The sequence below is a fragment of the Solanum pennellii genome, chromosome 6, assembly GCF_001406875.1.
Source record: "Solanum pennellii chromosome 6, SPENNV200".
Classification (NCBI taxonomy): Eukaryota; Viridiplantae; Streptophyta; class Magnoliopsida; order Solanales; family Solanaceae; genus Solanum; species Solanum pennellii.
This window is the reverse complement of record NC_028642.1, coordinates 60,420,061-60,433,752: the sequence shown is the minus strand read 5'-3', so window position 1 is coordinate 60,433,752 and position 13,692 is coordinate 60,420,061. Positions and strand designations below refer to the sequence as shown.

At 36.6% G+C, this 13,692-nt stretch overlaps 1 protein-coding gene across 3 annotated transcripts in view; it reads right to left on the bottom strand.

The window, feature by feature from the left end:
- LOC107023170 (protein transport protein Sec24-like CEF) overlaps positions 1-13,236 on the bottom strand; it is a 17,711-nt gene extending 4,475 nt beyond the window's left edge. For 2 of the 3 annotated variants that reach the window (XM_015223762.2, XM_027917530.1), the window contains exons 1-18: positions 13,064-13,236; positions 12,751-12,908; positions 9,881-10,705; positions 8,080-8,295; positions 7,821-7,895; positions 7,555-7,653; positions 6,168-6,279; positions 5,706-5,833; positions 5,278-5,397; positions 4,012-4,092; positions 3,182-3,259; positions 2,980-3,072; positions 2,210-2,264; positions 1,579-1,655; positions 701-772; positions 490-573; positions 194-313; positions 29-97 (exon numbers count right to left, since the gene is read on the bottom strand). In XM_015223762.2, coding sequence (XP_015079248.1) covers positions 29-97; positions 194-313; positions 490-573; positions 701-772; positions 1,579-1,655; positions 2,210-2,264; positions 2,980-3,072; positions 3,182-3,259; positions 4,012-4,092; positions 5,278-5,397; positions 5,706-5,833; positions 6,168-6,279; positions 7,555-7,653; positions 7,821-7,895; positions 8,080-8,295; positions 9,881-10,678 — 2,277 coding nt within the window. In that variant the 5' untranslated portion in view covers positions 10,679-10,705; positions 12,751-12,908; positions 13,064-13,236. Of the gene's footprint in view, positions 1-28; positions 98-193; positions 314-489; positions 574-700; positions 773-1,578; positions 1,656-2,209; positions 2,265-2,979; positions 3,073-3,181; positions 3,260-4,011; positions 4,093-5,277; positions 5,398-5,705; positions 5,834-6,167; positions 6,280-7,554; positions 7,654-7,820; positions 7,896-8,079; positions 8,296-9,880; positions 10,706-10,949; positions 10,969-12,750; positions 12,909-13,063 lie in introns of those variants that run through there. The other variant, XM_027917531.1, reaches the window with a different exon arrangement.
- Positions 13,237-13,692: the final 456 nt, after the last annotated feature.

The window sequence follows — 13,692 nt, the reverse complement described above, 5'->3', positions numbered from 1 at the left end:
GGGGGGGGGGGGGGAAGAGGGGACGAACCGCAGGTAGATCAACATCTGTAGGAATTCTTTTACAGTAATTTCCAGAATACTCTTGAACTTGAAGGCCCTGCAAATGGAACACGGTCAGCATGAGTGTTCTTCAACTTTCCGGTATGATACCTATAAGAAAAGAGCAGGAAGACCCGAAAATTGGGGAGCATACCTGACTACATCTTACACGCATTACTGCCTCAAACCCTTGGGGCCTAGTGATATTCCATCGAAGATCATTGTATAGCTTGGCAGTATCAGCAAGAGCAGAGAAAGGGAAATAGTAGTACACCTGACAGAAGCAAAAACATCTTTAAGACTCAAGCCTAGATGTAAAAATATCAAGAGGGAACATGTACAGTAAGCTGCATAATAAGATTGTTCATAAATTCCATGAACAGTTAGTGCATCATAACCGAGGCCCTAGGGGAGAAGACAAGCTAAAATAGTAGCAAGCGTCACAGTTACCTGCCCACCAGTCGTCCTAGGAATGACCGAGATGGAGGCAATGTCTACATAAGATTGTGTTGTGAGAAACACGTCAACACAGACCTGAAGCAGTTGAGATCTAATCAATTGAAGTTAACAATTATAAATATAAGAAGACCAAAACAGGTTCTTAACATCCTGTTTGTCCTTAAATAAATCATACATCCACAGGCTTTTCAGATAAACTCACCTGATACTCCGCAAACTCGATAGCCATTGTCTTCAGAGTTTTGTCAGCCGGCTGGAGCAACTTGTTGGCCTCCTGAAATTGGAAAACATACAACTCTTTGGAAAAAGCAATGACATGGTTTCTTTTTTTCGGTATAAGCAATAAATTTTTTATTCATCGCCACATTGGTGCTGGACATGCACATTACATAACTCAGAGTCCAGACTAACACCACTGGCATACAAACGTCATCTATTCTAAGTAAACTGATCAACGACAAGAAAGATGATGGGCACACCTCTGGTGAAAGCTTAGTAGGAATACACCTAAACCAAGATTTAAGAAGAAAATTGATAGCCACAAAAAGCACTCTCATTTACCTAAAAAAAAAAATTGATTCCAACGCTCTCTGATTTAAGATGATTCAATAGTGGAATAAAGACCAAAAATTTCAAGAAATGATTGAGCAAACTGCCATCCATTTCTCAGAGGCGATGACTCAAATAATTGACTAGCAGCTCAAAGAACTTTCAAGTTATTGAAACACTATTTCTGCCCATACATTATTGTACATACTCTAGAAGTGAAATTAAGTAGATATTTTGATGTCAATAAATTGAAAAGACTATTTAGTTTCCGATTGTATCTTCCATAAGAGGTTGGCAATTAAGAGACAACAGCTCTCTGACTTAATCATGTTAACAACAATATTAAAAGCTTCTATATATTCAACAGTTAATATGGGAAATTTTACAGACAGATCCCACATAATAAATGGACTGTGTTTTGTGACATCAAAAATATGAAATGATGGAACAAAAACTAGGAAACACTGGGTACAAACAATCTAAAAGTGAGACAGATATATTCTGAACTAAAAACTGGCTCAATAATTTTACCTTTTCTGCAGCTGATACATTGGTTCTTCCTTCAGCCTCTCTTGCAGAAAGGGCCCCAATACCAGTAGATGGCAGGACTATAAAACATAGCAAGTATAGCCAACACTTAGAATCGTATCACAACTTGTGTAGTCAAGGTCTCAAGATTGCACAGCTCATGCAACAGATCATTTACAGGAAGTATATCACAAGACCTATGAACTTGTTGATGCACCAGGTGAAGAAGAAAAGAGGAATTATAAGGCAATTTCTTAAGGCATGCTTCTCTATTACAAAGTATTTGGTCCAGATACTTGATGGGAAGTTTCATAACAGGAATTTACTGAAAATATAATAATATAAACATAGCTATCCTAGAAATGCTTCAACTTTTAAAGAACCAGACAGTGCCATAGAAACCAATCCTATTATGTACCATCCTATTTAGGCATATCGCATCGGAAACAAAAGTTAAGCATAAATGAATAAAAGCAAACACAGTCAATCAATCAGCAGTACATTGTCATTGAAAGTGAGGGATCAAAGATAAAAGATGTTTTAATGCAAGCATACAGACAAGATACAGTTGATTTTAGATGCACAAGCTTGAACTTGTACATGATACTTAAAGCTCCAGCACTTAGCACCTTACCTGATTGAAACACAAGAAGTTTGCCTCCAGTGCTTTTCATTGCCAAGAAAGCAGCCTGAAGTAACAAAACTTGAAGTAAGAGTCAATCAATATGATAATCCATCATAGACTGTTAAAGTTAGACTTGCAATCACTCACCTGCATGGAGGCGAATTCCTGATTTAAATTCTATGGGTTCAATCTTTAAGTTCCTAGCATTGAGCTCATTAATATTTTCAAAGTTTCTTTTTTGATGACCATGGTGTCTGTGTCAACTTACTCACACCTCGACTAATTTCATGGGAAACCTGTCAGATGTCACCTCCCACCAGCAACAACATGCATCAGGTAACTCAGTTCAACAAGGCTAGAACTCATGGTTCCCAAGCCACTTCATTGACCACTAGGTCATTCCCTTGGGTGCATCAATATTTTTGAAGTTATGGCTTTATATCTACCGTTTACTGCAATCTTAGTCAATTTTTACACATAAATTTATGCTTCGAGTCAAAACTATCGGGTTTAGATGAATTTGTTACTGTAAGGTTGGGTCTGCCCCTGCATCTGCCTGTAGAGACATAACACTAAATAATTCCAATCTTTTTCTCAGAATGGCAAAGCCTCAGGCAACTGTGTTGACCTAATTACTCACGTTCTAGAAGGAATGCAGAAAATACTTACTCTATTTTTAACAAAGCAATACAAAACAAGTGTATTTATAACCGAAATAACAACTTGGAAAGCTAACTGAAAAAAACTTGGGAAACTAACTTTATGTAAAGCACTGATACCTTGACTGCAGCTCCAAGAGCTGAATCAGCAATCCTGTTGTTCTGGAACATTGTTGGGATGCTTTCTAGAAGAAGCTCTAGGTGTTGACGGCACTGAAAACACAAACAAGTAACCACTCATAGGACTCACTGATGATCCTACTCATTCTGCTTTTAATAAGGGGAACATGATAAAAAATGGTCAACATCTTGCAGAACTAACCTCCGAGAGCTGCACGATAACATCAGTCTGTAGGGGGGTGTAAACATCTTGGACATCAGGGACTATAAGCATCAATGGCTGCATAGGTAGATCCAGAATCAACTTATCAGAAAACAAGCACTTCATCAACATAAATCGTTTGCCACAACCCTAATCCCATTTAAGCATCCATATTAAAGAAAAATGAGCAAGTGAAATCAGAGAAACACTGAACAAGTAAAATATAATCCAACTATACCATAGAAGAAGAATGAAAGAACTGCATAATTAAGCAAAATGGAGCAATTATGCAGCAAGGGAATGAGCAGCAAATTTAGACAGAGAAGTTGAAACTACAAAGTACGATTTTTGAAGGCTAAAACTTTCTTCCTGCAAACCATGACTTAAATCACAGACAAGTCAAGACAAATGAAAAAGGAAACAAGAATAATTTCTTTGTTTTAGATGAAAAACACTTTGTTTATTAAGTACTACTAACTCCGTTTGCATCATCTATATTGTTCAAGACTCTCCAAAAATGTTGTCGGACCTTCCAAAAATGCGCTATTTTTGGAGGATCCTAGACGCACCCATTGACATTTTTTAAGAGTCCGAACAACATTCAGTTAGTTAAAGATTTTTATTATATTCACTTATAGAAATTCTTTAAGAAATGCATTTACAATCATCTAGGCAACACATTTCTGAAATCCAGCAATAATCATTCTAGTAGTACTGCCTTTTCCCTTAAAAGTAATTGTCAGTTCATCATTAGCTCAACAAAGAGAAAAAAGTAAAGATAATTAATTAAGGTACAACACTGAATCAAAGCATCTTTGAATGTGTTAAACCTGCTGCAATGCACGCTTGAGATTGTAGAAGTGGATAGTTGAGTCAAATGTAGCAACTCCGACCAATGTCCGAGGACCGTCCTGCAATAATTAAGTTTTCAATGTCAAAGACAGCTCATAAACTCTAAATAATTCCTATTGTGCATCAAAATTGAATAGAAATGCATCTTAATTCTTAGTTGAACTGTATCACAAATAGTATCTGTTCCCTAATCTATGCCTCCTAGTGAACGCATCATTCTAACCACTTGAATGATCCCATCTCTCACGAGTTCCATTAGATCATAGATTGATTTGCTTACTAGATCAATCTATGGTTCATGCAACTAGAATAACACCAGATGCCGAAAAAAGAACCCCTCATTTCAAGACATTCAAGGGTTCACCTAAATTCTTGTCACATCCTTCATTTTCCTATTACCTTCTGGAATTATTACAAGCTATCGTTTTAAGGAGAATGCTCCCCTTTACAATATGAAGAAAAAAATAAGGGTCGAAGTTTATACCGCTCACAGTAATTCTACCTATAGAAAGGATCATGAAAGAGGAGACAACCTTTTTATGATTCCAGCCGAGAAGACTAGCAAAAGGAAGGATTAAAATGCTATATATTTCAGGAGCTAGATTAGCTGGTGGTGAACAAGTAAGAGTTGCCTCAACCAAAGCCATTCAGGTTCGTTATCGACTAGGTGTCAGAATTAACTAAGTATCAAATCGGCCAAATTGAACAAATGATAGGTCAAGATCATGCTGTTCATTGGGAATTGAAGAGGGGAGAACGAGCAGACATTGAACGATTAATTTCGATTTATTGGTATCATGGAATTCGTCATCGAGATGGATCACCCTTACGCTGTCAACGAACTCATACAAATTGGCAGGTTATCATAATCTCTTCATCTTTTTTGCCTAATCCATCCCCCAACCACCCACCCCCTGGGGCCAACAGCCACTAAATCAATGAACTCTTGGATAAACCAAAGTGACCAAGCAACATTAGTGCAACACTGCACTATTCTGAATGGAGACAAACTAGGTTTTCCACAATTCAGATGCCTCAATAACCTTTCTCATCATCTCAAAGGACAAATTACATGGGTAATTGCTTTCCTACATCAGATGTTCTAGTTAATCTCACAGATTTAGTAGGAGAATGTAATTAATTTATGATGATTCCACACGAGAAGACGAGCCAAATACTTTTCTCTCTAATCTGAAGGTACAAAAATGCATGTTGCATCATCATAAACAAACTATAGGACTTACAGGGAGATCAGAAATAACTTGGCTGATTGCACTGCAAGCAGCTGCAGTTGCACCAGTCTGTATAGCATTCATGGAAACGTCTATCAGGAAGAAATACACAGCAGGCATCGGATCTCGCACCTGAATTACGACACAAATATCAAGTTATTACAGCAAAATCCAAAAGTTACAAAATCAAATTAAGGGATTCCCTACACCAAAGAAAGGAGTGCATCTACAAATTATTTGATATTGCAATATAAATTTTTTTTTGTTCCACTCTATTCTGGTTAGCTTCCCCAAATACCCAAACAAATTCAGATGGTAAATTTGAAAGCCCAAAGCTAGCTAAACTGAAAGTTCAGAGCACGGAATGTCTACTTAATATGGCATTACTCCTATAATGATGTAATCACATCCCTGAACCAATGTATCCAAAAGGTACCAACCATATACTCCTTGGTAGCGACAAACTCAACGGTTCCTCGGCATAGTTCAGGCCTTTCATCAGCATCCCTACGCCTGCCATCTGGACCTAAGTTGCACTGATAGTCACGTGGAGTTTCATCAGTATGTCCTGCAAAAAGGATGGCAAGAAACATGAGATAAAACTACATAACAGCAAATTTTCATTCAAAATGCAGCATTGGACGTCCTCAGTTGACCGGTATAAATGTATATTAGACATCTGAGAATGTGTGTGTTTTTTGTTAGAGTAGTTGGAGAAGAAAAATATCATTAGCAATGTAAAATTTGATACTTCTGTTTCGGAACCTTTAGTTTTTTCACAAAACATCAGACAACCTTATCATATTGCATTTCAATCTTGAGTCTGTAAAATAATATCTAGAGCCGCTCTAGACTCCAAATATCACATAACTTCAGTGGGAATAAATGAACTTCATTCTTACCACACAAGTTACAGATGAATCGTCTTCCCTGATCAATGAACTTCACGAAAGGATTTATATAGCCTTTGCAACGGGAGCACCGAACAGGACCACTTTCTCCAAAATCAACCACCTATCAAGGACAACAACACGAAGGTAAAAGAACTACTAAACCAATTTGCATCATTGTAGTGCCCCTGTATGCTCAGAATGTAGAGTAAGTAGAGATGATAACAGATGTATAACACGCATAAACGTAGGATCCATGATAACTAGTTGAAATTATTTCAACTCTAGGGATCACGATTGTTCCTTTTACCAAACAATATGAAAAAGCGGTCTGACCTCCAAGGGTCACTGCAATCAATTGTACATCATAAAATACATCACACAGTAGTGCTTCAACAAAATCTCAACAAACATATTGCAATAATCACTTATACAAATCAATATATCATTTGTTTGCACATGATAGATTGATTTTCTGTCAATCATATAAGAGGGAAGTTCTAGCTTTGGTTCGATTTGAGGCTACATCCTAGTTTGGGCTCAAAATTAGTCCGAAATATTGATTTTGTAGTGAAAGAAATGGAAATCCTAGCGACCTAGCCTGTGCACAGCTTTAGCAATTAACACGTATTCATTGCTAGGCTGCCTGTTTCTTTTAATATGAAGCTTACTTACCTTCTTAATTAGAAAAAATAGGAAGTCCAGAATAATTCAGTTGGAGAGGTACATAAAATTCAAGATTAGCGGCTATGTGGCAGTAAGTAGCTAAGCTGGCATTGAATTACTTGGGCCTGCAACATGGATGAAGGTGCAAAGGTGGAAAAGCTCTAGCTATCAAGGGTTGAAAAAGACTTGAAAAGACAATGGACATGGACCATAGCCATGCATAAAAGTTTCGGGTTTAACAGAACCCAATAGCTTTGACTCAAAACCCGTGCTTGAGTTTTAATCTTTTTTGTGCTCAAAAGATCTTGTTTTTTTCCCTTCTCAAAAGAGGTCTTGCTATCCTTCCTTCCAAATTGTTATATCATCATACCCTTTGGATAAAAATATACCTTACATCATCTTTCATCAAGGTATACCTAATATTGTATGCAAACACTATAACTCCGTCTGTTCCCGTCATTGAAGGTTCAATTCTTTCATTTTTAGCATGTTCGAAAAAGAATGACGTTACTCTACATTTAGAAACAATTTCACTTTAAACTTCTTATCTCACCCTTAATGACATGATTTTTTATAGCTACATAATATCACGGCATATTTAAGGCCAAAAGTTCTAAATGTCTCTTTCTCTCCACTTGAACTCTGTGCCACACAGACAGGTTCACATTTAATGAAACATAAGGGTACAAAAAGGCTATTAAAATAAGAACATAAATGAAAAAAAATGCATTACCTGGAGGGGCTCTTCAGATGGATGAGGAAGAGCCAAGGGCTGCACCAATAAATCCAATTGCATTGCGGAGGTTGTCAAAAGGTCAACAGTACATGGTATCTGTTATACAAACAACAAGGACCACATCATCAACAATTAGTGCATTAATCGAAAGAAAAATAAGGTTAATAAGCTTTTCATTCCATAGAAAGATAAAGGGTATAATGTAGAAACCATAGAGGGAAGAATAGCACAGAGACAAAAAACAATGCAAAGAAGTTTAGTACCTGATTGATAGTACACCTCATGTACCGTGGGCTACAATTTCCAGTATCACTAACAATATAGTCACTTGTGGCAGGCTTCAAGTGGACAAAAAAGAAAAACAGGAAACAGCAGTAAGAACGAACAAGTTAGTTTGCTATGAACCTTTAGGAGGCGAGCATAATTATTTGAAAAAAAGATAGTTAAGTTGCATATGCAACAGTCCAATACAACCAAGCAAGATATTAGACCCAAATATTCCTAAATAAAATGATGATTTACCGGAGGGGGATTGGCTTGGTTGCCTTGTCGGGTTTCATGCAGAACTACAGAAGTATTTGGAATAGGACGCGGGATTTGATTGGGATCAACTTTTGACGGGCTGGTATGGCCAATAGAAGGAGTTATCGAAGCCACTGCCTGATTTGGAAGAGGAGGTGGCATTCCATACATACTTGGTGGTTGCATCGAACCAGGGATAGCAGAAGGTGGAGCCCCCTGTAAATGAGTAAACTCAGAATATGCACTTCACATGAAAGTGGAAATACAGTAAAAGCATACTGAAAACAATCTACTTGATCCAACATGTGATCCACATAATTGTAGATTTCAATAGGAAAAAAGAAGAAAAAAACACTACATTGGAAATGTGCCATGTACTTTAGGGGTCCTTTTGAATTAAATATAATTTTTATGCAAGATCATTGAGATACGAAGGTTGTTGTCGCTTCAATTGAGAAAGATAGTTATCGTTTTCAGATGGTCCAGCAAAACTGCAAAGGTGATGTAATATACTTTGATAATGTTCAAATTTTCCATGCTTAACGAAACCAGTACTTAAGATTTTCGTTTACAAGTACTTATACAGTTGAGATATAATATAACAATTATTATTCAAAATAAGTGGCAGATACAACAAACTTATAAAAGGATTTCTCTACTTATAGTTTGAATTAATTTAGATAGAGTAATTAAATGATACTGAAAATTATCTTTTTCATTACTTTCGAGCATGGAAAAGACCTAGCAAAATATATAAATGTATAAATAAAAACAAGTTTTATTTACGGAGTAATATAATATCATATTTAATAACTTCGAATGGTGAAAGAATTCCAAACAACATATTCAAAGTCATGTGGGTAACTTTGTTAATGAGAATCAAAATTCAGATTTATGTTGAAGAAAAGACAATTTTATAATGCGCATAAACTAAAATAAATAATTATTTGAAAAAGCAGTACATTTCATCAAAAATTCATAAAAAATCTTCTCTATTTAACTTTGAATGAATAAAATATGACATCATTGATAATTATGGGGAGTAATACACTAGAGATGCAATGAATTAAACTATCAAAATAGGAAGAAAAAAAAAGAAGGCTTGTACCAAGTTGGACGGAGAAAATTATTTCACCGTTGTCTAAATTTTAACTCATGACAGCCCTTCACAGTGTAACTTTTTCTTCATTTGAGATACTACACCTTCCACAACATACTTCCTGATAATACCAAATGGCAATTGACAGTCTTGATATCATTCTCAAGCTACTCATCAACCGCACCAAACAGTAAACGGTTTCTGACTATTATTGGTATTTCTATCCTAAAGTCATGAAGCATCTCTTCAACTCTAGGCCCCTTGAACCCTTTTGGTTCCTTGATGCCAGAACCCAACAGGCCAACATTTCTTGATGGTTATTAAAAATAATAAATATGTAGAATTTGATAAGAAACACATCTTGTGTGGCTTGTTGATCCAAAAGTTGTTCGTGCAAATTAAAAATATATATCCTATAAATTCTTTTATTGCACCAGGCTGCCTTTTGTTATATCCTATGACTTCTTTTGTAGTCTATCACAGACAAGAACTAAATATATATCTCAGCTCCAAAAATTACACAAAATAAATTATGCTTCGCTAATGAGTTGAGGGAAAACTATTAACACCGGGGATCTGAAATAAATTCTATACTTTTTTTCCTTCAATAGCATATGCACATGACAGTCAAAAAAAATTTTGGGAAGATATATAGATTTCACCTTCTAAACAAGTACAGTAAGATAGGGATATAAAGATCACCTGATGGGGTTGCCACGACTGTGTTCCATAAGGAGCACCCATGGGTGGAGGCATGGCTTGAACAGGTGCTGCAAATGGGGAGGAACCTGAAGGAGGTGGCATATTCTGAAATGATCCGGAAAATGGTGGTGGTGGTTGTGCTGTAACTGGTGTTGCACTGACAGATGACGAACTTCCAAAGGGTGACCGCATGCCTGAAGGCTGAGAAGAAGCACCAGGTGAAACCATAGCTGGTGGAGGAGCTCCAAATGGTGGCCTCATTGTATTGCTTGGAGGAGGAAAACGTCCTCCGCCCTGCATCATTCCTGGTCCACCCGCTGGTGGCCCATTACTAATGGAGCTAGAAATACTTGATGGTGGCGGCACAGCAGGACCTGTAGTCAACGGCGAAGAAGCAAAAGGACCCGGAGGCCCTGGACGAGGACCCAATGCAGAAGGCAAAGAACCAGGTGGCGGGGGTGCACCACTCATAGAAGGAGGCATCACACCAGGAGGAGGTGGCCGAGATGCAAAGGGAGGAACAGACTGAGCCACAGGAGGAGGCAATCCGGTGTGTGGAGGACCACTAGGAGGTGCAGGACCTCTCTGGAACACACCAGGTGGTGGAGGTCCTGGGCGACTAACAGGAGGTCCACCAGAAAAAGGAGGCTGCTGCCCAAATGGGGTATTAGGCCTAGGAGCACTAGGTGGCTGATTGGGCCTATTTACTTGTAGATTTTGCATGCCATCAGCAAGTGCATTAGGGTTATAATTGGGTGGTGGTGCATTCCTTGGTCTAGGTCCTCCTGGAGCTGCCATTGATTATTTCCAAATTTCCCCAAAACTCTAGAACAGAAGCAAGAAAAAAATGTCAAATAAATAAATAAAAGCAATAGACAAAAGAAATATAAGAACAGCAATCTTTACTAAATCAAACACTCAGCAAGCAAAAAAAAAACACATGTTTAAAGCCGTATTGATTCAAAGGAAAACAAGTCCATAACATCAACCACAAAAGAAAAGTAACCACATCATACGTCATATGCTGATTAAACAATCAAAAGAAACATAGATATTAATTCCCACCCACCCTTCCTACTTCATTTCAGCACACGTGACCCAAAGGAGCTGGAAGACGGACAAAAACACACCGACACCCAGAAATATCATCAGAGGAAAGGTCCAATCCACAAAGCCGCAAGATCAAACACCACCAGCTCCAAAAAAACAGAAATTAGCAAAGAGAATTCGAACATCTCATGAAACAAAAATAGAGCTGACAGATTTAAAGAGAAGAAGTGAAGGCAGAGGATTCCTATATCTCCTAGATCTGGAAGCAAAGAAGATGGACAGGACACGGTTCTTCCTGAGAGGTTACAGAGAGGGGGGCTAACTCAGCATAGAGAAAACTGAGTCTCTTTGGCAAGAACAGAATTTCTTCGGCGATATAAATGAGTCCTAACTAACAGGATACAAAATTACAAATGTGTTTGGCTAAAGAGTGAGGATAATTTGAGAATTAATTCAGCCTTTTCAGTTATTTTAAACAGGATGTACAGAGAGCTAAAGCACAAGAAAATGCAAACTAGCTAAACAGATATGATATGCATCGACATAAATACCCTCTTCAAATATTAGACACAAACTACATGGGAAGAGAACAGCAAAAGGCCATTGAGAGAAGAAGAACCCAAACTAGCATCCGGTATCATTTAAGGAAGATCTAAGGCACATACTTTGTTGAGCTTGGTCATTGGAGAAGCCAATTGCATTGTAATAGATTTAGAGAAAATCACTCGGAAAAGAAGAAAACTAATTTATTCTAAGGCTGGAGAGAGATCAACTGTGCATTTATTCCACTGAAATGGTAGAAGACAATTATTCCTCCATAAATGCAAATCAAAGTAGAGAAAAACGTACAAGAAGAGTCAAATTCACTATCCTGTCTTCCGATTTTGAAGAACTATATATATAAATACATACAGAAAGTCATGCTTTAGTGATGGTACAATTTACTCTGCACCATATTTTTACCAACTAGACTCCCATTATTTCTTTAAGAAAGTCATGCTTTAGTGGAGGACATTTTCTAGGTTTCATTGTGGACAAAACAAAAATCTTTCCCAGATCTAAAGTTGCCACAGTGAGATTACATAACAAAGTATAAATCTTTTTCACCCTCAAACTTATTAAAAATGAAATTTTCATCTAACTTCATATTATGAATGTGCTTCTTCTCCTTCAACTCTGAGATGTTATTCTAACTAATTAATAATTCTAGAGACACAATGCCTAAATTGCTCACTAAATTATCGACCCTTCTTTCTTTGAATTTTTATAACATGATATATTTTTTTTCTGAAGTTCTCTTGTAATGGTACTGATAAACTCAGCTTGACATATAGTATTTTCCTCCCCTTGAAATCTTCCATTGTTTGATATCCTTGTTCTTAATCTCATACTGTTGCATTTCCAATTGTATATAATACGATGAAGTCTCCTCCATCCAATATGTATTGAACATTACATCAATAAAACGATCAACCTGCCTATGATTTATGGTGAAAGTAAAAGTTGAAAGGGTTCATATAAACTAAACTAATTGAACCCTGGAGCTGACATTGATTATTACTAAATGCTCCATCCAAGATGCTTCATTGAACATCATATTAAATAAAAAGGATCCACCTGGCTATGATTTATGGTGAAAGTAAAAGTTGAAAGGGTTCATACAAACTAAACTAGTTTGGCCCTGAAGCTGCCATTGATTGTTACCAAATTTCTCATCTAAACAGATTCTAACTCAATGAAATATATCAGAATCATCAAATCACATCCACAAAATGGAACAGATAAATAGAGCCGTATAAAAAAAAAAAGGAAAAACTAACCAGCTAAAAAGATGTTAATTGAATTGAAGGACGTCGACGCCGGCAGCACCGAAACGGCGTCGTCTTTAAATTAAACTCTGAATGAATTCGCCTGCACACCGAAACCAAGTGAAAAAAACCGTGCTTTTCGCGAAACCGGGGGTTTCAATGACTTCGATCTGAAACAGAAAACCCAATTCGATTAAATAACAATTAGATCCGCATAAGAAATTCCAACTCCGAAATCTACCAAATTCCAAAATTGAATGCATTCACATAAGCATAGCATTAAACATCATTCATATCGATCAGAATTTGTGAAGAAAGGTTAAACCTGAAGATCTAGGAGATGAAGATGGCGTGCGAAAAGCTAGAGAGAGGGGCGCGGTGCTGGGTTTATAGATCAGAATTTGTGAAGATTTCAGTGATCGGACGATTGCTCAAGGGGGAAGAAGGGTAAATATCTACTCTTTGCCTCTGCAAAATTGTTCGGTTCGGTTCTTCTTTTTATTGTGTAGGATAGTTTTGGAAAATAACGCAATGTGATTGGTCCAAACCCCAGAAATTGACGTCAACGCAAGCAAATATACACTAGTACAGTAATTGTAATATTTAGGGGCATTGTTTTGGTTTCACTTCTATTTGTTTCCCTTTTATTTATTAAAATTAATTATTATTTTATGAGTAAAAATAAGGTGTGTGGAGTATTATATTTAAAAGTTTGTTTGTTTTTTTTTTTCAAATATCAAAAAATTATATTAATATTTAAATAATTATTTTATAGTTTTTTTGATATCTCAATGTGTAAAATTTAGTTTTATTTTTATATATTTAATTTTAATAAAATATTAAATTAATCTAATATTATATTAATAGAATATCTTAAAACATTATATGACAATTGATGATGGTTAATATTAGTGAAAATGGTTGATTAGGGATAGTATTGTCGTAACCTGATTA